The sequence below is a fragment of the Amblyomma mixtum genome, chromosome 6 (genome assembly GCF_055824585.1).
Source record: "Amblyomma mixtum isolate Tamu chromosome 6, ASM5582458v1, whole genome shotgun sequence".
Taxonomy (NCBI): domain Eukaryota; kingdom Metazoa; phylum Arthropoda; class Arachnida; order Ixodida; family Ixodidae; genus Amblyomma; species Amblyomma mixtum.
The window spans coordinates 26,945,336-26,970,891 of record NC_143017.1 but is presented as its reverse complement, the minus strand read 5'-3'; the positions used below and the strand labels follow the sequence as shown (position 1 = coordinate 26,970,891).

Genomic DNA, 25,556 nt, shown 5'->3' with positions numbered 1-25,556 from the left:
CCTCAAATCATAATAATCTTATTGATCTGTAGCACTACTTGTAATAATTAGCAAGTGGCAGGCCGGAGATGTAATGGTAAAAAATTTAAATTCAGATTGTCATCCTCTCGGTCCGTTAGGGTGACTCTGCCGAATATGTTTGTTTCTAACGAACTTTCACAAATATGATGACTCGAGCAGTTGTACAACTTCCTTTCCAGTCACGTGTCTCTGCTCAGGCGAACGTTAACTGAAGTTAACATTCAAGCAGAAATCCAATCCCGAGCCGCGATGTTCGCGCGAACCCGCCGGTCAAAGTTCGACGAGCTCCTGATCGCAGTTATCGCATGAAAATAAACAAAGAAAATGAAAGCGTCCGCAATTGGTTGCATCAAATAACAAAGGCACAAAAACTCACTGCTACTCATCTAACACAAGGACGTCAGGGGGCAAAGCGAATCACAGGGAAGGGCAAGTGACAAGCAAGTAGTGATCTGGCAATGAAAACAGCGCCTCGCAACCTCTCAGCCAGCAGAAAGAGCGTCGATTCATAAGCACCCGGGGGCCAGAGAGACAGCAAATACCGAAACGTTTCCGCGCTCTATCGCTCGCCCGTGCGGGGTGTCGGTTCCGGGCGGAGAAGAATAACGGTCCACTGCTCGAACGGACGCAAACACAACTCGCACGACCGCCAGGGCGGCGCTCGACGCGCCCCAACTGTGTAGGCTTAACAAAAGTGGTCGTCCGTACGTGCGTGCGGGAAGAAAAGTTCGCGCTACAAGTGCGGCGCGCTATCGATTCTTGAGGGCCTGACAGGCGCACAACGTGCGAATCTCGATGTGTCGGAAAGAAAGGAATCGAGGAGGGCCCTCTCTCAGCCGCCGGTCCTCGTGTGACAGAACTATCCGGGAGTGTTTCCTTTTCGCCCCGTCTTCCTCCTATGCAGAACTTGAGCCTTCCCGGAGGAGAAAAGACGTTTTTCCCTCTCTGTGCGATGTTTTCTTGGCGCGCATTCGCGTAAACACCAAAGCCTTCTCCGCTCGGCAGCGGGGCTCCCGCGAATAGGTTTTCGCGAATGGGTTTTGAGATACTGGCCGGGTAGCGGGAAGCCGGCCCGCAAGAACGAAACGCGCGACGTGCGAGAACGCTCTGTACCGCTCAGTGAACGAAAACAGCTGGTAAACTACGCGCTATTTTCAGAGGCAAAAGCGATGCGGTCCGCAGAGACCGCACAAAACAGTATAGTTTTAGCATGGCGGAAACGTATTGCCAGGGTAGCCCCATTACTGCGTCCGCGCAGGAGGCGCCCAATAATTCGGTGTAGCATAGCAAAAATTACCGAAGACACTTTGGAAATTCTAAAGTGTGCTTGACGAAAGCCTTGTGGTCAACCCATTGCCGCTTCCCCGAACCGCTTGGCGCGGAACCACTGGGCCGCTTCGGAGCCATGCGTCTCACTCACTCGACTGCAACGAGACGTGCGGCGAAGGAGCGGCGGTGTAGCTGCCACCGCCGACGCGCGTGCGCTCGTTCTACCGCTACTGTGTGACGTCACGGTTGTTGTGCACAGCTGCGCCCCCTACTGGCGCGCCGCTTGCAAAAAAAAGGAAGAAGGTTGCGCCGCAGCGCTGAGGAGAGGCCACAGTTAGCACAATTCCAGTGCACGAACGCACACCGCTATACACCGCGAGCATTGACGGACATCGCGAGCATGAGCCATTAAAGGCTTTCGCCTTAATACATATCACCCTGTTCACGCCTGCGCAACGTGACTACTCCATAAGCACAGTAGCCCTTGAGCGCAAGGCAGTCCGGACCCGCGGCGAACGGCTGGAGCAGGACGCAACCACGTCGGCGAGCTCGTTCCCGAGAACGCCGGCATGGCCGGCATGTGAAAAAGGCTTTGATGCCATCGGGAAGCCATCGCAGATAAATTGATAACCCGTGAAGATTTTTACCCGCTGCCTCGCATCGACAACGCATTGGACTGCCCCCAAGGAGATTAACATTTCTCCAGTATCGACCTCCGCTCGAGATACTGGCTAATTCCCGTGCACGAATGCGGCAAGCAGAAGACTGCCGCTACCCCGGATGGTCTCTGAGTTCAACGTGATGCGTTTCGAATTGTGCAATGCTCCTGCCACTTTTAGCGCATGATCGACATCGTGCTATGGGGAATGAAATGGAAGACATGCATCTGCTATCGCGACGATATCATCGTATTTTTGGCAGACTTCGCTCAGCCTTACACCGTCGCAACGAAGTTCTTCTGTCCTTCGCACAAGCCGGTCTGCAGCTCAATACTAAGAAGTGTCACTTTGCCAGACGGCCATCAAAGTTCTAGGCCAACCCGGCCACGATAAAATTTCAGTTGTAGTAAATTTTCCTCGGCCCCAATGCCAGAAAGAATTCCGCAGCTTCCTTGGTTTGGCGTCGTATTTCCACTTTTTTATACGTCACTCTTCCTCCCTTGCGGCCCCATTACACAAAATTTTTACTTCTGAAACCCTTTATGGGTTGTCCCCTGCGTGTGAAGAGCCCTTCCATGCCCTCAAGCAGGTGTTGACTTCGCCTCCCGTGGTCCGCCACTTTCATGAGGGAGCGTCCACCGTCCTTCACTGTCCGTAGTGTGCCATGCATCGCGCGCTTCTTTTGCAACGCTCCACTACGCCTGAAAAGCAAGTTTTGGCATAAGCCAGCCGTTCCCTTACTGCAGCCGAGCGTAACTGCAGAACAAGAATGTCTCTCTGTTTTTTGGTCTGTCCAAAAATTCCGCTCCTACTTGTATGGTCGCCATTTCAGCATAGTTACTGATCGCCACGCACTGTGTTGGCGGTCATCGTTAAAGAATTTATCCAGTCGCCTGGATCGCTGGTTGCTCCGCCTTCAAGAGTACACGTTTACCTTCACCTACAAATCCGGCAGAAAACTCCTCGATGGTGGCTCCCTATCTCGATGCCATTGCCTTCTACTCCTGCACTTCCACCTGCGACCTCCTCTACACACTGCCCTTTACGTCCGCCTTCCGCTGATCATCTGGATGCTGCGCCCATCGCTGTAGCTCTGGTGGATATCCACACTGATTTCCCGTCCATGCAGCTAGCTAATAGTACATACAGCCGTACAATTATCGCTCGTCTCCGCGGTCAATCAGCGGCATCTAAAAGTCGCTTGCGACGTCAGCTCTGCCAGTTCCGATTCCAGCAAGGAATACTTTACCGCTACACTTATCACCCTACGGGTCACCGGTGAGTACCCGTTGGTCCTCGCTCCCTTCGTCGTCGAGTTTTGGAGGCTTACCACGACGACGCCATTGCCCGTCATTTAGGTCACCACAAAACGTACGACCGTATAAAGAGCCGCTGCTTCCGGCCAGGCCTTTCTACAACCGTCGCCAAGTACATCTCTTCCCGTCTCTCTTGAAAGCAACGTAAGCCGTCAACATCTACTCCTGCTGACCCCCTGTAACCTCTTTCTTGCCCATCTGTGCCTTTTGACTCTGTCGCCATTGACTTGTTTGGCCCTCCACGCTAGCCGGCCACTGTTGGGTTGTCACCGCCATTGATCATCTGATACGGTACGCTGAAACAGCCGCTCAGCGACTCTGTGCCGCTTCTGAAGTCGCCAACTTCTTCCTACGCGCGATCATCTTGCGCCATCTTGCGCGGGGAGCACCCCCGTATCCTGGTTATAGACCGTGGAAAGAACTTGAGGAAGTACTTCGCGCACTCAACTCCAACCACAAGACATCCTCCAGCTTTCACCCTCAAACCAATGGCCGAATCGAGTGCTTTAACCGGGCGTAGTCCGACATGATATTAAAGGGACTATGCAAAGATTTAAAAGCCGCTTGTAAATGTTTTCAATGCACAGAAATGATGCTAAGATGCAATCCCACCAGGTATGAGTCTTCGGAACTGAGCCGGCAAATTATTATGAATTTTTAAATCCCGTGTTTTTTTTTTAAATTCGCGGGTCGATTGTTGTTTTCGTAGTGACCGATTTTGAAACTCAAATCGGGAAAATAGACGCACTAGTCCCGTGACGTCGGCAGGCCACCACACACTGTCATTCGCTGGAGCCACGGCAGCCACGACGTCACGATAGTCACGGGCATACTTCCGGTAGCCGTGAAAATCGTCTGCTCGTGCCGCCGCGCGACCCCCTCGGGCAAGCTCGAGTCAGGGCATTGCCTTTGTGCATATGGTTTCAGTTTACCTCTGCCGCCTATTTCTGTCGGGAATCCGGGAGCCACTCGCAGTGACTTTGTCGCAGTGACAAGCGAAGAATTCAACGCGCGCCGCAATCCAGGAAGGCGGAGAGAGACCGGAGAGACGCTGCCGACGCTGCTGCGGGGTGCTGGTAGTGCTGGGTGCGACAACCGGAAGTCGCAAACCGAACGTCAGCGAATGACGTGTTCATGGGTGCGGCCCAGTCCCAGAGCTGTTTTCTGTATCTTTTTTCTGGCGCCCCGCGTGTTCGAGTTGAGGGGGGAGAGGAGGAGCGTCATTTTTAATCATCTATAACTTCGTTGTTACTGATGCTAGCTCAAAAATTCTTTCGCGTAGGTGACGAGTGATGGAATGCCTATCTCTCGTCTGCTTCATGTAGTCTCAATTAATGTACTGCATAGTCCCTTTAATGTACATCAGTCCCGACTACAGCCGCCGCGGTGGCTCAGCGGTTATGGTGCTCGGCTGCTGACCCGAAAGACGCGGGTTCGATCCCGGCCGCGGCGGCTAGAATTTCTTTGGAGGAGAAATTCTAGAGGCCCGTGTACTGTGCGATGTCAGTGCACGTTAAAGAACCCCAGGTGGTCGAAATTTCCGGAGCCCTCCACTACGGCGTCTCTCATAGTCTTAGTCGCTTTGGGACGTTAAACCCCATAAACCAAACCAAACCAGTCCCGACTACAGGAACAGGGACAAAATTTTGCCCTTCGTCACATTTGCATATGATTCCGCAATTCAGCGTACCACTGGCTACAGCCCTTTCTTCCTTGGTTTACGGCCGCCAACCTTCCTTTGTATTCTACACCACCTTCTTCTCCGCCCGAGTCTCTCCGTCCGCGTCACTGGGTGAACAGTATGCTTCCCGTATGGCCCACTGTCGTCACCTTGCGCGCGTCAACACTGAAGTCACCCAGCAAGAACGAAAACGCCGCTACGACCAGCACCACCATACTGTCTCCTTCCAACCCAGTGATGAAGTTCTCCTTTGGACACCTGTCCGCATCCCTGGCTTGTGCGAGAAATTTCTTCATCGCTTTATTGGGCTTTACACGGCATTACAACAATCTGCCGTCAACTACCGTGTTGCCTTCCCGCGCACCAGTGGAGATCGTCGCCGACGCTCAGAATAGGTCGTTCACCGGTCATGCATGAAGCCATACGCCCGTCGCCCATCTAGCATCTGAACTGCGGCCAGCGCGGTCGCTTTGATGATGTCCTCAGGCTTAATGGCACATACCCACGGCGGGGGATTGGCCAGGGTGCATAGCAGATACAAATGCACTCATGCACAAGGAATTCCGCTTCCCTACCGGGAGAATTTGTGTGAGCGCGTTCCACAAACTTCTACTTCTTTCACCTGTGTGTAATCATCGCAATCACTGGCATTTGTTCGGAGGATCACGCGCTTAGGGCCAGGCTTTCCTGGGATAAAGACGTTGTGGGAATCCTGGCTTTCCGCCGTTGCCTTTGCGCGGCCGTGCCGGCTTCCCGCGTTGTTTCTCCTCTTTCCCTTGTTCCCGCCTCAGGCGGTGGAGAGGCGGCTAGGTGACTAATCACTGTCATTTGGCCACAGCTCCGCCCCGGCTCCCCAACGGCCTTTGCCATTGGCGCCTTTTGGCGGGAATTCGGGACCCGCTACGGGCGGCCGCGCACTGCGCGACCGTCCGAGCGGGGCCCAGAGAGAGAGATCCCTCGGAGACAGCGTAAGGTGCGTACGCTACTGTTTTGTCCGTGCCGGCCTTTGCCGTTCGGACCAGTGCATATACTCGAGCTCGCCCGCACGTGTCCTCTGACCTGCAGCGGCTCGAGCCTGTCCAGCGGGGTCCAGCGACCTCCGACAGGCGTACCTTGCGTTTATTGCCCACTCTCTCTCGCAACCGGCCCAACGGTCGACACGAGAGAGAGATCACAGCACTGCCGCGGGGACATTCTCCTGCAGCGGCGTGCTAGCGGCGCGCATTGCTCGAGTCGCTTCGTGCGCGCAGCGGAGCCTTGCTCCTCGCGCGCCCCCGGGACGGGGTGACTATTGAGTGTGTGTGTACTGCTGAAGGACGACGTGAATAAACGTCTCCTTTGTGAACTTGGAGGCCTATTTCTTTGCGGTGAATCGCTCTCCTCCCAGCGGAGGTTGAGTGCACCGCATCGGTGTCCCAGTGTGTGTGTGGTGACGGCTGATCGGGGCCCTTGGCTCGCGCGAAGCTCGAACCCGCGGTGGATGGTGGCCTGTGTCCACTTAGAAACCCACAACGTTCATCAAAACGGTTACTCATAATACCATTTAGTTTGACGCTTTGCTCAAAAGAAATAAAAAAGGAAGAAAAAAAGTCGAGCATGGTGGCAGTTGTCACCACCCCGTTACAAAGAGGACGCTCCTAACTTCCATCCATACACACATCCATTCCGCCTTTAGCCGCCACGCATTGGTATAGAGGCCTGAAAACTAAACATTTCGTCAGATTGTCCGGTTGGGTCTAATAACCAACAAACTGCAAGACAAATCCAAGCAAACATTTTTTAATTTCAAAATCCTGACTTTTGGGAGCAGTCTCGGCCCCTTCTTCAAGGTTGGCAGGGGGCTTGCGTCTGGTGGAGGTGTCTCGCAGTTTACCATAAGGTACAAGGTCGGCGTAGGATGCATTTGTCATCATAATTCAAGAAGCTCTTAAACGGGAAGACTGCGGCAGAACTGCTGACCCAAAATGATCGAGCGAATCTCGCCATGTCTGCGCGTCACGAGGGTTGAAGTGAGCACTGCACGCTGCGCATCGCGGAGCCGGGTGCAAAGTTTTCCAGCGGCTGCAATACACCAACGCTGGCAGCACCCTCCGCTGCTGCGACGGACGAGAGCTGTAAAGTTTTACTGCCGCGTGTAAAGACGTCGCCGAGGGACAGTAGACGGTCGACGCTTATCGACAAGAGGAGCGCGCCTGCACCCGCGGCTCTCCCGGGCGCTTACAGGTCGTTAGCCTCGGCTTGGGACCCCGCGCGGGGCCGCCTTTTACGCCTGCGCCGTCGTATTCGCATATCCTGGCAGCGGATTATGTACGACTTGCCGGTGCCCGTTCTTCAACTAAACGCGCGTGCAGGCTGTCGCTCTTTTGCCCGTACGCATCGTTTCAGCCGCGTACGCCGGACCTCTTCCGTAAACAAGCGAGGAAGCGAAAAAAGGAAATGGAGGAATTAAGGTTGCAGCCTATACGCTTGATCCCGATTCAGAGCCATCCGGCCAGTTCGAAGGTTACGGGTAGGAAGGGTAAAGCAATGGGGCGTTCTTCTCGCATGACAAAACATGGCTGTCAGTATAGACATGCTGTCAGGTATTCGTGCCGCAAGAAAGTGCGCTTGAACAGAATTCTGCGTGAGTATTGGATGAAATTCAGAACGTCGTTTCACGCAATCTCCGGTAGCTTCGCCAGGAGATGACACGTCGTGGTGGTGTTCGCTAATGGGTGTACATATCTAGTAATTATTCAATAGAGCGTGGCTTTGCGGACGTGTCCTTGAAACATGAGAAGCATTTATGGTATTACATCAGATTTAGTCAATTTATCCTCGCACAGAATGCGAATGAATCGTGCTACCAGCGTGTAATGAAACGCGAACTAAAGAACTGAAACAACCAAAAATATTAGCGGCTGCAGAGGAAATGCAGGCGTCGCCTGTTAAACGCTTCCAAAGTGTGGCCTTTATGGCTTCGATGCGAAACTGAACCGTCATAGTTTTCTGCCTCTCTTCTTTACTATCTTCAAGTTTTAGAGCCATAACTGTACTCAATGCAAAACTCTAGTTTCAGTCCAGTGTGCGTAATGACATTGAAGTCCCCTTCGGACTTAGCGATCTCATGGAAACAGCCTTAAGTCAGATACCGAAGCGTACTTTGACTATGGCCAATGTGATGGTGTCTCCAACTTAGACACGGGTCGTTTCCAAAATGTAGCCCATCCCATATGCCAAATTTAGCCCACCCCACATCCGAAATTTGGCCTTCATCGATTTGGACCAAAATCGAAAAAATTTCACCCTGGCTGATTTAGATCAAAAGCAATGTAAAATCATAACTGGGCGTGCCCAACACTGCGGCGACGTCCAAATTTGACCCGGGCCATTGCTATAATGCTATCACTCGACCTTTGGGTATCAGAGTTGTTAAACTCTAGCTAACCTTTTTCAGTTTCCGTTTTCATTCTCGTGTTCGCGTTTCATTGACGCTGATACTACACAGATATAAACCACCCATCTAGCACTAATCGCGAGAAAAAGGAACAGCCCTGGCACTTGGAACCGAGTTTTAATGCAGGAAGAACAAATACTTGAGTGCGGCTGAAAAGTTTCAGAAATACAAAATAACTGTGTAAAATATCCCAGACCGCCAAGAACAGGTACACCAAAGTAAGCAAACTCCGCTTTCTTGCAGTGCAGTAGTCGCTTCAGTTACGAATGCACAATTACTTCTCATGACGTAGTTCTTGACGGTATGCGTACGTTCACCTTGTCTTTTTCCTTAACTGATCCCCTGCTAGCGGTTTCCTATGGACAGGAATAGGAGGACTGAACGTTCAACTCCTCAAGTGACGGCGACAACGCCCGGGGCAACAGACGAGTAGACAGGTGTCACTGAAGCAAGCTGTTTATTGGGGCTGCCTTGCACCCGCAGAGAACTAAAATACTCGGTGGCGGTTATAGCAACAAACGTGCTTGGTGGTCGTCGAACAGAATCACCGCCGCTCTGGGGCGCAGTCAGCTGACAAAGTACTTATTAGATACGGCACTCAAAGCAACCGCTACAATCTCGAACAACAGAGAATCAGCTGCACACAAATGCGATAATTCGAGATAAATCTAGTCACATATCGCGTCATAAACAAAGTAATAAAGCCGCATGCCGGCGGCTTTGAACATAAAGAAATAAACACTATAAAGCTGTGCGGCAATCTCCGGCAATTAATTTCTGATCTCAAAAGCGAAATCTTCAAGGTAGAGCGATCAGCAAAATGCTATATAATGATAAAAACGGAATGTGATTGATATGCCAATGTTGTGGTCCTGCCCTTTCTTTCTGTGCAGCATGTTTCAAAAGATATGCTGGGAATTTGAGTGTGATACCTATAAGCAAAGAAACATCGTGTTTCTTCGATCTTGAACAGTAAAAGCTCAGTATGTGATGTGTCAGGCAGACATTCAGGTGTTCGGCCGAGCAGAAAACACAAGGCTCAATGTTCATCTCTACGACACTTTTTTTTTTTTTCTGAAGTTCACAAAGGAGATTTCTCTTCCGATGCTCGCAATTAAGTTTCGAACAGTTAAGCATGCGCTTCACACCGAATTATTGCACTGCACTTAGTGTTTCATTTTAGTTTTTTGTGTGAAGTTTGCTTTTATTTGCTATGGGCCCCTACAGGGATGAATAAATCGCAATGGTATCACTTCTTTGTTTTCTAGCCGCCGCGGCGGCTCAGTGGTTGTGGCGCTCGGCTGCTGACCCGAAAGACGCGGGTTCGATCTCGGCCGCAGCGGTCGAATATCGATGGAGGCGAAATTCTAGAGGCCCGTGTCCTGTGCGATGTCAGTGATATCCCCAGGTGGTCGAAAGTTCGGGAGCCCTCCACTACGGCGTCACTCGTAGCCTGGGTCGCTTTGGGACATTAAACCCAAATAAACCAATCTTTGTTTTCTGTTTTGCGTTTCTGTGAACGTCATATTACTTTCTCATTGAATCACATTAAATTCAATGGTACCGAAACGCTATTCAAAGCATTGAATACTAATTCAATGAAATATATTTGCCTAATGGTCAATACAGGGGTAGCAAATTGCGTAGATGGCATTATATGATTGTTGAATGCATACCGCCGAGTGGCAGTATGCATCAGTGAATACGGAACGCTTTGCCATTGGCTGAGGCATTCCAGACAAAGCTGAACATGAGTGTTAAAGGTAGAATGAATACGCAAAAATTATCGAATAATGCCAGACGGCGCTCAGGCTTGACGCATTAAAATATTGTTTCGAACTAAAAAAAGAAAGTTTCCAGAAAAACATTTCAAATTTTAGCATCCACTTAGAGACTGCATTTTATTTTTCCCTACAGCTCGTAAAGTAAAGATGCACTTGAACTGCAACAACTCACCAAAATTATATTAGAAATCTGCGCCTATTTATAACCCATCACCCACACTTGTTGGTACGCATTTCATAGACAGTTTAAAAACATAAAGGTGAAGAGCTGGGTGAGTGGGTCACTGTAGAATTTCGAAATTTATTTCTTGAAGACTCGTCTTTTCGACATGTTGATGAATTGCACACACCAACATGTCCAAGCTTCGACCTTGTCTTGTTGACTTGTTCCTTCTGAAGGGCTAATGTAGAAGCTGTTTTCTTTCTCATCTGGCGGTCTGGTAATAAGATTTGATTTAAACATGCTATCAAAAGTTGAGCGTGCGTTCTTGGCCTCGTAGGTGTTTGTGAAAGTATTACCACGGCATTCATGCGTCAAACTATGAATAGCTATTGCATAACAACACATACACGTTACAATGTGTATTTTGCATGCGCTGCTTTTTTTTTTCTTACCCAATAGCGCCTCAAGAAGTGGAATTCTTATGAATGCATTGTATTTCGACGTTTCAATGGATAATCAGCAGAACGGCATGCAACTAGAAATCATTATGTTGTTCATATAAACACAACGGCCAGTTTTCCATAAGGCTCAAGACGCTCTCATTTCGCCTTCAGTACTCACTTCATGGTGCATCAATACGAGCCCATTAGCCACTATTGAGACATTTCAACGGATCCACAAGGAAAGGACAATTCAGTTATTCGTAAGTGTATTCTGTAAGGAGGTAAAGGTGTTCTATTTTTGAATCGTACTGTTACTTAACTAAATAAAAGCGACAAATGGCTTTCTTTGTCGCCATTGCATCAACTTCCGCTTGCCGCTTTTCTTTTGCATGAAATATCTGTATTTAGGGTGGCTGCGGCTATGAATACTTCAGTATGCTTATGGCACTTCCTAACTCAGTAGCGGTTCCAGTTCATCGGGGAATAGCTTCATGCGCGGTATTCAAACAGCGCCATAACCTGAACGAATATGTGCACAAGCTTCTCCACCACGAGGGGCATCTTTCAAAGACATTGAGAAACCTGTTTATTGTGAACAGCAAACTCTTTAGGTATTTGTGGTGTTTAACAATATATAATTCGTGTGCTGCGAAATCTAGTAACGCTACGCCGTAATAGCATTGTATTCTTGTTTAGAAATCTTCACTTTCAGCGTTTGATTTCATCCGCACTGCGTATTTGCTACTCTGCATTTGCTACTCTAGCAAGCGGACAGAGAAATCGGCGAGTTGGTTTCGGTCGATAATTACTACGGCGTGAAAGACGCAGACAGAGGACAGAACGGCGACATGCGACGTCCGCTCTCTCCTTTCCACTTTGCTTTAGCGTTGTGATAATAGCCTCTCCTTACTGGCCGTACAGTATAGCTTTGGTTGTGAAGAAAGAACTTGAGGCAATAAACTAGAAATAACTGTGTACGCCAGAAAGCGAAAGAACGGTGGGAGTGATGGGGGGAGGGGGGAGATTATCAAGAAAAACGCCTGTAGAACCGACAGGAAAAACAGATTTAAAAAAAAAACGTATATCCGCCGCGGTGGCTCAGTGGTTACGGCGCTCGGCTGCTGTCCCGAATGACGCGGGTTAGATCCCGGCCGCGGCGGCTGAATTTCGATGAAGTCGAACTTCTAGAGGCCCGTGTTCTGTGCGATGTCAGTGCACGTTAAAGAACCCCGGGTGGTCGAAATTTCCGGAGCCATTCATTACGGCGTCTCTCATAGCCTGAGTTGCTTTGGTACGTTAAACCCCAATAAACCAAACCAAACCAAACTGCGCGAAAAAACACGGACAGAGACAGAAAACACGTACACACATAGAGCGCAGAAGAACACAGAATAGAGCCCAGAGTAGGATAAATATATTCAAGGAGGGTTTTCTGGCGGGCTAGTTGGTGCTTGTCGTCACGCACCAACTATAAGCATCAACTAGCCCGCCAGAAAACCCTGCTCGAATACATTTGGTCTTTGAGTCCATATCTGGACTCCGGCATTGATAGACCCTCAGTTACTCAGGTAGCTCGCACACAACCACTTCAATGAAAAACTGGCATTCGGCGCACGCGCCCCGCTCTGCAATCTCCGTTCCCCTTCTCGGCTCCCTTTCCTCCCCACCCTCCACCTTCTACGGTTAGCCACCCGCCGGTTTCTTCCCGTGGCAGCCACCCTCTACCTCCTCCGTGCACGGTCGCCACCCTCGGGGTTTTTCCCGTGGCATTGATTTCCCTCTCTACACTTTGCCACCTGCCGACCGTGGCAGGTGACCGGCGGTTCTTCAGAGAACAAGCTTCAGAATGACGCACATTTGTTTCCAGCATGGCGGTTCTAATGCTAGCGTAAAACCGGTCGAAAATTAACCTGCAGTCTAGAAATTAATCTACAGACTGTGCAGTGCACGCGGGCAGAGCATGCTCCGGTGTGATTGCGCGCAACATCATCCAGTGCCAAAACGACAAAGTCGTACAGCACCAGTGCCCCTGGTGTGTGACGTGCGGACCAGTGCGGACCGGTGGCGTCATGGAAAGACCCACGTTTACGCACCATAATCAGATTTCGCTATAAAACAAAGGTACTGTTATGATCGGGGTGCCCCCCAACCTAAGTGGATTAGCACGCTGACTCCGTCGACCGGGGTAACCAGACTGGCGGCGGCGACAGCAAGCCCCTGCGAGAACAGTGCATGGCGAAGATTCCCGAGGACAGCCGTGACTGACGCTCCCGAAAAGACTGGTGTGTCAGACACCTCATGTCATCCGTCTTCAAAGAAGCTGGCGCGTGATTTCCCAACCCAGCGTGGCCCTGCACGTATTCTTGGTCTTGCACTGATGAGGAACAAGTGAGACCACCTGCAGACCATGGGAACGCAAGTCCCTCGTGCATCCACCTGCACATCGTGGGAACGCCACTCGCGCTGCCTGCGCGACATAGATGGCATACCCCTCATCCTCAAGGTCATCACATGACGGGGCAGTGTCCAGGGGTAAGAGAGTGCGTGATGAGTGCCGAGAATACGATTCGGGACACACCTTCCTCGGCAGGCCCGGCCTCCATCCAGGGATTTTAGGGAATGAACAGCATGTAAAACTCAGCAGCGAGCGAGGCTGAGAGACTCCCGTTGGCGAAGAAGCTCCCTTCTACTGAGAGGCACTCTCAGTTGCTCTTACTTGTAGATCATGTAAATAGTCGGAATAAAGTTTCTCCTTGTTTCCTCCTCATGACCCCTACTCCGGCCTTCCTCGTCCCATCTCCAACCCGGCCACGCTATCCGATCCCAACAGTACAGAGCACTGACAAGGCAAGACAAGAAACACACCTTGATTGGGATAGAACCTCAGAGAACTGGCAGTGTACTGGCATTACCGTTATGACCCAGTCAGTGCTTAATCTGCAGCTCACATCCCCTCTGTCGTTATTGTAATGGTAATAACATTGTGTTATTCAGAGTGCTATAATCCCGATTTTCTTTTGCAGCGTTGCTCAACGCGCAGCGCCAAGCGTACACAAGACCGTGGCCATGCCAGCACGAAAAGTTCACGACGCTGACGCTGGAGAATATTTGCAACACGCTACCAGTGTCGAGTTCATAAACAAGATACGTTCTTTGCCCGCTAGGCTTCTAGAAAAGGAGGACGCCCAGTAGAGCAGTGCCATTAATGATACATTACGACGACGTCCGTGGCCCGGTGCAATGTCTTCCCGCCGCCGCTAGCGGAGCAGCAAGGACGCGGCCCGGTGTCGCCACAGTCGGCTGGCTCCACTGCTCGTCCCCATAAGCTTCCGATTCGAACGAGTGCGTATCGCTTGTTCCATCTATATTCATGAGTGGAGCAGCGGCGGCGGCCGCCGCCAGCGCTGCTCCTTGTCGCCCGGTTTGTCGTCGGGACCGGAACTGTCGCAAACTGGCGTTACGTGTCGCGGCTTCGATCCCCGCCTCGGCGCTCGGTGAAGGCAAACAGGCAAGGCATGCGCGGGGCAAGAGAGGCGCGCAGCAGCCGGTTGTTTTCCGTGCGGCCGTGTGCCTATGCGTCACACTCTGCGCAGCTGGTGTGTCTTCTGCCAACCTTGTGAGAGATTAGCACGCAGATTTCAGAACCTGAAATGCTTCGTTTGCGTAACGCCAGAAGCAAGAGTCGGCTGAACTCTTTTGCGTCAGCACACAGCGGAAATAGAAAAGAAGAAACCGATCTGAGACATCTTGACCCCACAAAAGTAGAAAGTCACAGAGGAGAAGGACGGGACAAATGATAGTGCTGTCCTTCTCCGCTACGTCCTTGTACTTTTGCGCTATGGGCAAGGTACCTGAGGTGATAAATGGCCAACTAGTCCAAAATATGCGCTTTGGGAAGAAATCGATCTGCTCGTGGGGTCTGAAACGGTATCTGACGCCAGAGCCAAAACAAGTTGAAATACGCCTTAATCGCTAAAGAGTAAACTTCGTAAGCTTGCTCAGTCGTATGCAAAGGACCCTTCAAAAAACCGTGGCAAACTTCACAGCATTAGATAAACTGGGTAGCGCGCGTAAGCGCCCACAGTGCTCTAGGTCGTATATAAACGTGGCAAGAAGTTCGGCCTTGTGGGCAACGAGTACCCGTGTCCCTAACTCTGCGGTTGCTCGTTATCTGCCGGACTTTCCAGGCGTGGTTGCAGGCACTGTATGTCATGCCTGTCATCGCTTTGACGTCCGCCATTCGGTGCGGTTTGCTCCAACAGCGCTTGCCATTAGGATTCGAATTCGACGCCTTATTGCATCCTCGTGTGTCATGTTATGCGGTTGGGACACAAACGCCAAATAATCGCCCTTGATAGGCTGCGTTCGCGCAGCTAATCGTGCACCGTTTAAACGGACATTGTGGACAAACAGAATTTGGTTGAATTGTTAGATTAGCGCTGCTTTCCTAATCCCAGTCAATAAGCGAAGCGTGCGCCACTTTCTGGGCCTATTATCGGCGCATTCGGAACTTCCGCCAGATAGCCGAGTCCCTAAACTGCCTCACGAAAAATACAGCATGTTCTTTTGGGGCTGCGAGCGACAACGGTCGTTCGCAGAAATCCGAAATCGTCTCCAAAGTGCGCTCATACTTGGTCACTTCGACGAGTCAGCCGACACAGAACTGCACGCCGACGCAAGTGAAGTCGGCCTCGGTGCGGTCCTTGTGCAGCGGCAGGACGGCCTTGAACGCGTAATCGCTTATGACAGCCGCACCTTGTACTGATCCGATGCGAGTTATTGCACCACCAAAAAAAAATTATTAGCCATTATGTGGGCGGTGACGAAAATTTGCTCGTAATTGCATCGCCACCCTTTCATAGTCGCCAGCGACCACCACTTGCCGTGTTGGCTGGGCAACCTCAAAGGTCCCTCAGCGCGGCTTGCACGCTGGTGTCTTCGACTGCAAGAATTAGATGTGGCCATCGTCTATATGTTAGGGAAGAAGCAGAGTGATGCTGATTGTCTGTCCGGTGCTCCTATCCAAGGCCACCGAGCTGATTCCGAAGATTGTTCTCTTTTCTTCGCGCTATCTTTACGTACAGCCTTTGTCAAAAGTTCAGAGTCCAGGGGGTTTGCTTCTAAGCACTATTGTGGCGCTCCTGTAGCACTAACGGAAGTCGTACGCATCGGAGGGAGCAGGACCAAAAATATTACTCTCAGGCGATTTGGGACGCTGAGGACGCATTACGAGCAAAGCAATGTGGCCCAAAATCAGACCCCCTGGGCTCTAAACTTTTTGACAAAGGCTGTACATTCTCACACATCAGCAACGTGACTACAGCGAACTATGGCCCCTCATTGTGCATCTTGGCGCAATCTCCATGTCCCTTCTCACTAATCAACGACGTGACCACAGCGAAATACGGCCCCTCGTTGAGTGTCTTGGCACTACTTTTATGTCTATTCTCACTCACCAACAGCGTGACGACAGCGAAATACGGCCCCTCATTGAGTAAATTGGCGCTATCTCCATGTCCATTCTCACTCATCAACAACGTGACCACAGCGAGCTACGGAGCCTCATTGAGTATCTTGATGGAAGCGCTCAGTCTCCCCCTCGAGCCTTCTCGCGTGGACTACCGTCGTTCTGTTTGCGAGAAGGAGTTCTGTATAAGAAAAACTATGGCCCGACCAAAGCTGTCTGCCTGCTTGTCGCACCTACGGTCTTTCTTGACAAAGTCCCGCAGGTGTGCCACGATGACCCTTCTTCTGGTCACCTTGATTTGCTCGTACGTTGGCGCGGACACGCCGAAAATACTACTAGCCCAGTGTTTCCGTAGTTGTGCAGCGTTACATCAGAACTTTCCGCGAGTGCCAACGTCGCATGACGCCGCAGACTAAAGCAACCGGACTACTGCAGCTTATTGATGAATCAGCCACAAGTCCCATTCCATCAAGTCCGCATGAACTTACTTGGCCCATTTCCTGAGTCCTCGCTGAGTAACCGTTACATTCTGGTCGCCATCGACTATCTCAGCCGGTACTGTGAGACCAGGGCTCTTTCAAATGGTGCCGTGTTCTGAAATTACGACCTTCTTCATTGGAAACATAGTGCTTTATCACGGCGCACTCATGATTGTTTCAACTCAGTCAGAAACAGTATTCGCCTCAGAACTCACGCAGGAGGTCATGCGACTGAGCGGCAAAGGTCACCGAAAAACAACCGCTGTACAACACAGCAAGCTATGGAAAGAAAAACGATAGGTGTGACGTTAAGAGACCGGAAGCGGGAGTAGTGGGTTAGGGAACAAACGCGGGTTAATGACATTCTAGTCGAAATCAAGTGGAAGAAATTGGCGTGAGCAGGGCATGTAATGCGAAGGCAAGATAACCGCTGGTCCATAAGGGTAACGGAAGGAATTCCAAGAGAAGGCAAGCGCGGCAGGGGGCGGCAGAAAGTTAGGCGGGTGGATGAGATTATGAGATTGGGGGCACGATGGGCGCAACTGGCAAAGGACAGGGTTAATTGCAGCGGCCTATTTTCTCGCGCGAAATTAACCCCTGCGTACACTATAAATAAAGATCTCCCAATACTTCATGCCCACAAGGTCAATAGAAACGGGAAAATGTTTAAACTTCTATTGAGGCTGACAAACTTTGTACAAAGGTTAAAAGTGTTCCAGTAATAAATAACATGCCTTCGTCTTTCAAACTTTGGGTCAATTTATACAGCTGACTGCTTGATTTTGCATCAGGTTTAATTTTCACATGAGCAGTGCGAAATTCCCTCGCCCTAAGAAAATACGGAGAGGCTCATAAAAGAGTACGCCATTGTGTATTCACATTTTCGTAAAACCTTCCACTAATATCTCGCTTGAATAGCGCGAACCTCGCTGTGACAGCCCCACCTGACTAAACTGTCCATTGCTTTTTCCCCACAAAGAACAACTTCAGCTGTACTTTCGTCTCGTTATTTCTCTTTTTACCTTCGAAACTAAAGTCGCAGACAGTCGTTTTTATTTGATTGGTAAGAGCTGCGATTAGAAACGTGCGCGATGCACGGAGTTCACGTCGTTCCAATTATCGATCGAGCGAACATTTTTCGACGCGTAATTGCGACGAATGGCGGGCGCAGAAAAAAAAAATTAGTGGCCGCTTTTGAATGCTGCCGTTACACGGAACGGCTTCCAATCATGCAACCCGGTCAGAGAACTCCTTCCGCTTTGTTCGTGAATGATTGTTGCTCCGCTGATTCGTTGCTGCTGCTGGCCCTTGGTTTGTTCCAGTAGCGTGAATACCATCTTCAAGCTTGGCGCTCGTCGGGCAGATGGGGAACGGCCTATTTCGCCCCAAAAGAATGGCTTCGTTTCTCGATAACGATCTGCCGCCGCGGGCTAGATTGCAGAGGCGTGCATCGTCCTAGTCCCTATAAAAAATAACAGAGTTAAACAGGGAAGCCAAACACGAACACGCTTTAAATGCAAACTCGGCGCAAACCAGCTTTTCTTCCGCCGTGCCCAGGTGCGCCTGGTAATGCTAAAGAGAAAGAAGGATGAACGTGACTTAATAATAAAACAAAAACACAGAAAACGAGCGCTGCCCGCGAAGGCCGCCCCGAACGAGTGTCAAGGGCCTCTCGCGTCCTAAGTTTGCCCGCTTCCTTGCTTCGCACGGGAAGACATACGCGGCGGGCGTGGCTCATTCGCTCGCTTGCGTTTACACGGTTCGCCTCGTTTACATAAAAGCGGCACGACCGCCAAAAGAGGCGCCTTGCCTTTTTTTCTGTGTGAACGGGGCGCGCACGCCCAAATTCGGGTTCTCGCTCGCTTGGCTTGCGGCGGAATCCACCAAAGAAGCAACGGGGAGCGACCGCTAGTGCGCATAACAAGAAGCTAAAAAAAAAAGAAATAAAGCCACCCGTCTTCACGCTGGGTCACGCACGCTTTAAGACGCATTTATATAAATAGAGAAAGAAAAAAAAGAAACGAGAAGATTCAGGTCGAGCTTCACCGCGATGCTCTGCAGCACAGTGTTAGTAGCGCCAAATCGCTTCAGAAGTCTTGGCCAGCCTCCAAGCAGCGATATTTTCACGTGTCGATGACGATATGGAAACGCAGAGCATACGAAAACCATATACGGGCAGGTTGGCATAACCCTGGATACTAACGCTTTGCTGGGTGAAGTTCTGTGCCACAAAAAATGGAAGAACACTCAACCAACGGCAGCGGTTGCAACAAGTACGCTCGAGGCTGGAGGAAATCAGGATCACCACAGGCCTGTTGCTGCACTGGAGATGACTGAGAAAGTTTCAAGTGACGCGCCCAAACCATAGCGAAGATTCCTGAAGATTGCAGAAGCTGCTGTGCCCGATCATGATCGTTCCAGAGGGATCTGTTAGCCTGTGACGTAGAAAACTTGTTGTGGAATGGCCGCAACAGGGAGAAATACATAAAGGTCTTTGAAATTGAAAGTGACTGCCCTGCCTGCAGCGCCGAAAGGCAATCTCTCAGCCGTGCGCTGGAGCGTCTGGATCCACGCCCACTGACGGAAATGAAGATTCTCGGCCACTGGCCGCGGCGATCGTCGGCAGTGAAGGCCTCAAAGGCACTGCTCCGCTTCTTGCGAACTTCCTGCCTACACGATAGGCTGTGACTTAAACGAACACTGAGTTTTCATAGTGACTTCAATTTTCTGCAACTCTCCTTTCTCTTTCATTTTTTATCTCCTCACTCCTTTCCCCGCCATGTAGGGTAGCAAACCGATTAAACTTCCGGTTAACCTCCCTGCCTTTCCTCTTAGTCCTCCTCCTCCTCCGCCTCGAACTGCTCTTTAAACGGTAAACATAATAGACATGTATACATTAACTCGCTGCTCGGAAAGACCTGGAAACAACAGAAACGAAACATACCATTATGCTCAAGGTTGCTTTTCCTCTTAAATGGCCAGATGGAACTAAACGTGCTGAACGTGTTTTTATGCTAAATTGGGCTGGTGATTGAGCCAGTTTTAAATGGTTATTACGCACGGATCACTAAACACTGCATTACTACAGGCCGTCCCAAAGCTATCTTACTCGTTAATCCTTGTTCGTTATGGTTTTTTTTTTGTTTTTTTTTCTTACAACCGCAAGAAGTCCTTCACTACACTCAGGTTTCGGGAAGAAGAGGGGAGCTTTTCAGAGAGTGATAGAAAACCGTTGTCAATAAAACCATCTAAGGCGTGTTTCTTGCACCTATTTAATTAAATATTACTCACAATATCTGTCAAAAGTAATTCTTGCATCCAATATCACAATAGGAAGACGAGGTGATTGTGGCAGATAAGCTCTAGCCAGGTGTATTTGTTGCCAGCATGGGGTCGAGTGTTCAAATCGCTGCTGTCCTCATAGAGACCATGATGGGCAATTTTCTTGAATGCACATAATGTCACAAAGGAGACGAAGCTGGTATGGCGCGGGACGGAGCCCTCGCGCTAGGACAGCAGCCATTACAATTCTAGCTCTACGTCCCAAAATTATCAAAATACTCCATTCCTTGTACATGTGTGCGTTTGCATCCGCTATACACCCTGGCCAATCCCCCGCCGTGGGTATGTGTCATTAAGCCTGAGGATATCATCATCATTAAGACATCTGTTTGCCATCGGTCATCATGTCCCAATCTTCGGCTGGCCGCCACGTAACATTTGATGGAGGTGTGGGGTACCGCTCAACTCTCATCCTCCTGGTCATCGAGCTTCGGAGCCCTGTGTCAGCCTTCCTCCGTCGGCTGCGGGCTCCTGGTCCGCGTCGTCCGGCTGTGCCCCAGCCTGCCAGACACAAACCAGCCTCGGCATTGCTCTCCCGCCCCGTACCCCGCCCCGACCACCTGACACGGCGAACTGCAGCCGACTCAGTGACCCGACCAACCGACCCCACCGACCCGAGACGCCCGCATGTGAGGACACCTCCTCCTTGCCCGTGTCGTTCGGCGAGTCAAAGGGCCTCGGCATTCGACTCCTGCGGTCTGGAAGCTTCATGTACCAGGACTCATTCGCCCATCTCTTTCATCGTGGCGGCCAGCACTGCACCACCTCGCCATCTCTGCTGTAGCATTATCTGCTGTAGCATGTGTACTGTGCAATGTCAGTGCACTTTAAAGAGTCCCAGGTGGTCGAAATTTTCGGAGCCCTTCACTGCGGCGTCCCTCATAGCCCGACCGGCTTTGGGACGTTAAACTCCACAAAACCAAAACAAAGCAATCATCTCAAGCACACCACTATTTCGCGCATCTCTTGGTCAACGATCGGGACGATCGATCGGTGGCCCCGGGCAGTGTCACGAGGAAGACGAAGCTGGCATTGGCGCAGGCCGGAGCGCTCGGTCTAGGTCAGCAGCCTTTAAATAATGCCATTGCCATTGGTCACAACGTCTTGTAATTCGGAAGGCCGCCACGTAACAATACTTATGCGGAAATTTGGGCGCTAATTATCGAACAATAACTGTTTATCGCATCTTATCCCTTTCATGCCAGTTTAAAGTTTACGCCTCATTATGTGAATTTGTTTTCGTGTCCATGTGAACAGCTTGCTGTTCTAACTACTTTTGTGGCTGCTGAAGCCACAAACTAATGCCAGTCCTGCGTTGTCTCTCGCGCGTTGTGCTCTGTGTTGGGACACTCAAACGGAGTTGACGGGACTTATAAACCTTTTCGGGTAGCAGAAAACAATAATTTCCCTTTTCTTTCGACTTCAATGAAGTGTCTGCTCTTCGCGACCTTTGGAAAAGTAGAGATGCTAGCGCGGCTTGTTTTGAAGTTACCACACAAACAAGAGTTTGGTTTCGTGCTCATTTAGTCAGATCTTTACGTTATCTTTGTGTTGTGAGAGAGATCGTCATCCATCAGCGGATACTGATCGCCTGAGTTTCGGAGGATATCACATATCATCGTCATCGCTGATGCGGCCTTCATTGGGCTGCAAAAGGACAGCAGTCGCGATGCACTGTACCCAAGACCGCATTTCGGGCGAAAGTGCGTGCTGTTCGTTCACACTGTAAACAACATGTCGCAGCCGGTAGGCGTCGGCGGGTATACGTGTTTGAAGTCACGCGAAGCTTTTCGGTATGGCGATCGATGTAGGTGGGAGGTCCGTATATGGACAAGTAGCTGGTATATGGACAAGTAGCTGTTTCTGTCGTCAGAGTTCCTCTTCTCATTAACTTCCTGTCTTACGTGTTTAAATGCGGAATTTGGGGAGCTGCATCTCACTAGTGTACACTTAATATCTTTCAGCTCAGCTCGCACACATACGCGATGCATGTTTCTTCTCGCTTTTAACTTTTTTGTGCTTTTGACAAGAACTCAGAGAGACCGGTGCTCGTCGGGGCAATTAGCTGCCGCTGTGTCCTGTTCCTCACCGGACAAACTGTCAGAGAACTTTCCTCACAAAATGTCCCATCCTCCCCACCCTCGCCCTGTCCTCTCTGGTTCCCAGCCTTAAGAGGGGTAGCACACCAGAGCTCGCGTGCTATGCAGAGAAGTAGATTGCGCAGGCTTCCTCCTGCGGAGAAGGGGGCGACCGGCGGCCGGACTGACAGCGGACAGGCCCGCGACTGGCAGTGAGCTCGGTGATCCCCGCCGGTTCGAACGGTGGTGCCCGGTCCGCTTAATTAATTGCACCGGGGTAGGGGTAAAGGATCTGGAAGAAAAGAAATCATCGGGGGGTCGCCTGCCTCTCGGGTCCTGATGAAACGAGAATGAAACGGGGAAAAGTGAAAGCGGTAAGGGTAGCCTACGTGCCAGACAACCCGCTCTATGGCCCAGACAACTTTTCAAGCCAATGCAGAAAAGGCATTAAGTAACGACCGTGCTTCAAGAGCAAATCAAAATAAAAGCGAGGAATTAGGGATATAAGAAGAGGGATTGCACGATGTCGCCCTTTCTTGCTGCCCCCCCCCCCCCCCCCCCCCCGTTCTTTCCGGTAAAGGCTAGAAGCCTCTATCGGAAAGAAGGGGGGGAGGGGGGTGCAGTGAGTTACAGCAAACTCGCGTCCGGAGCGCCACTGGTAACAGATAACGCTTGATCAGTTCCCAACTCTAGTTCGCTGTTTCAAAGGGAACAAAACTCTTCGCATTTTCGCCTTCATGGAGGCTAGCCAATGAGTTCTCCATTTGTTCTGCAGTCCTACACAAACTTTCTGTACGAATGAAAATACTCTCTTCGGGTACACTTCACCGAGGCACCCCGCGAGAGGTTTATACAATGCACTGCGCGAAAAAAATTCAGGGGGGCACTTTGTTGACCTAAAGTGCAGTGAGGCGGAAGCCTTAAGGGCGGTGTTGCCGTTGTGTCACTGATATGTGGCTAAGATGTTAAGCTTCGCCTCTGGGAGTGGAACGCGACAGCGTCTTGCAACGCTGCCAGGGAGTCCACAGAACGCCATCGCCCGTTCGGCTCTACGCCTTGCTCGTCGGTAAATTGGTTTTTGAGGAAAGAAAATGTATCTGTCTCACATATCTCGGTGGACACCTCAACCTCGCCATAAGAGAAGGGAGGAAGATGGGAGTTAACGAATGCACGGTATTCACTAGACGCGCCTTTGTTTATTCCAAACTATCGAGCTGGCACGGCGGAGATCTCGAGGCTAGTATGCTCGTCTCGCACTCCGGAGACCCTGGTTCGATTCCCCAAGTCGACCAATTTCCTACCAGGTTTTATTTATTTATCTGGTCGGACTAGAAAGATTAATTAGCCTAATTGGTTAATTAACTAACTAACTAAACTCAGTCCCACTTACTCGGAGCATCACTATACCATCCCATTTATTGGTTGCATGGTTACTAGCCAAAGTACAATGGGCCCGTTTGAAATTCGCGCACTGTGACGTCACGACCACTTCGACCAATTGAAAAGCGTGACATTTCTGTCGACAACTGCTGCTTACAACGATGAGGCATTAAAGGCTTCCGCCTTAAAATATAACCGCATTCTAATGCGTACAGGTCAAAGCTATACACCGATGTCGGTTTTGTCTCTGTAGCATGCCGTCACTTCTTTATGCCCTCGTCCCAAACAAAGCTGTTCTGTTAACATACATTGCTTCTGTACCTATTGAGCTAAATAACGAGCGCTACAAAACATCGAAGTGGAGTTAGCGAATACGTTTGTTCAGAAATGTGAATCTTAAAGGCCGTTTAAGAACTGAACTTTTTGTCTTAAACTTCGGTTTCAGAATCTATTATTATCATCCTATATATGTTGCTACTAAGTCGTTATTTCTCGAAGGAGCTACTTGTGACTTCACTTTGGTGTAACGATAGATATCGCCTATGAACAACTTCCGGAAAATCAAAACTACTTGAGAGTGCAAAATAAATTATACATTATGTTGCTTTAACAGCTCGCTGTCAGTCTTGCGGCCGTTAAGTCACTGACGTAACTCGTAAAAGGCGGCGAACACTGCTTTCTTCACGCGACAGTTAATTTAACGTAACTGCAAGCCAAACGCATTTTCGTTGCAGTAGTTCAGCTTGTGAGCATGGTTTGCTCAAAATCCACCTCCATTTCACTCGCACTAGTTAAGTGCGGCAAAAAATCACAAGTTTTCATAGAATCACTTTTCTTTGTTCTTTCCTCAGGCCTCTTCGCGCGGAAGCTTCATTCAGATTGGGACAATTGAAAGAGAACTATAAAGGTTGAGACCTTTCCGTGGAAGCACTTTTGGCACATGCACAAGTTTCTTGATTCACTGCCGGCGAATGATCCACCGACGGTGCAGGAAAGTGACATGGAGGCAGAAAAACAATAGCAGCATTTCCTCCATGCAGTAACAGCCGATACTGTAGCGCAGCATGCATGGTAGGGCAAGTGATAATGAAAATTCAAAATTTCTGAATTCATGTTTTGCGAATGTTTGTTCTAGCGTGAATGCTGCGAAACGTCTGTTTTGGCAGAAATTCTTGTCAATACCTGTCCTGAAGGAGGTGTAGGCGGAAATTATGCTGCACTCCGACCGATTTTACCGGGTCCCTCAATGGAGAGAGTCTACATGCTTCTCATATAGCAAATGGCAGTAAGCTTAACATAGCAAGGCTTCAATGGTCGTAGTGAGAACGGACGCAGAGCAGTTTGCATTTCAGGTATAGTCATGGCAGTATAATCACGTGCACGTGTTAGCGAACGAACTAGCGTCTAATCGTTTTGTTCGTTGTCCAGTACCAACTAGTCCGACACCTCACTGTTGTTCGCGTGTTACTTTTAAGGAAAATAAGGCGGGAGGGCGGACGCCTGTATGAAGCTGATATGTCAACTTATTATAGGTCCTGCCAACTAGCGCCGGTTTGTACAAGGCAGCTCTGCAAGCATATGTATTCAGTGCTTTCTTCGCCTAATATTGGTCCCACTTCTCACGCAGGCAACACTTCGCATGCAGAATGTGCAAGTATAAAGCAGCGATAAGATAAGTTTGGCCAGCACATCAGTCCCATCAGGAAATGGAACTGGGACACAAGGACCCTGACACCAGGGACCGAAAGCCAGACACGGCACCAGCAGCCACACCTCCCACCCGGAAACGAAAAAGCTGGCCAACATGCACGCAGCAATCCTGCAGCAGGAGAAGATCCTGGGGTAAATAGTTCTCGTGCAAGGAAGCATGATGCATGTGAGCGGCCAATGTCCCCGGAAAGAAAGTTTATGGATTAATTGCAATGTACTTGAACAAGCTAAGAGACAATAGAAACATTTCTCTTTTGCCTTATAGTGGGGTGTATGCAGCATACTTCCTAAACACTGTCATCAAACGACGCCATTATTTACAATTAAT

At 50.1% G+C, this 25,556-nt stretch overlaps 1 protein-coding gene across 1 annotated transcript in view; it reads left to right on the top strand.

Annotated features, from left to right (window-relative positions):
* Positions 1-25,340, top strand: part of LOC149338464 (uncharacterized) — a 48,039-nt gene extending 22,699 nt beyond the window's left edge. Inside the window, exon 2 of the mRNA XM_089547708.1 lies at positions 25,146-25,340. Within this exon, the coding sequence (XP_089403834.1) occupies positions 25,146-25,178 (33 nt within the window). The 3' untranslated portion in view covers positions 25,179-25,340. The remainder of the gene's footprint in view (positions 1-25,145) is intronic.
* The last annotated feature ends 216 nt before the right edge of the window (positions 25,341-25,556 follow it).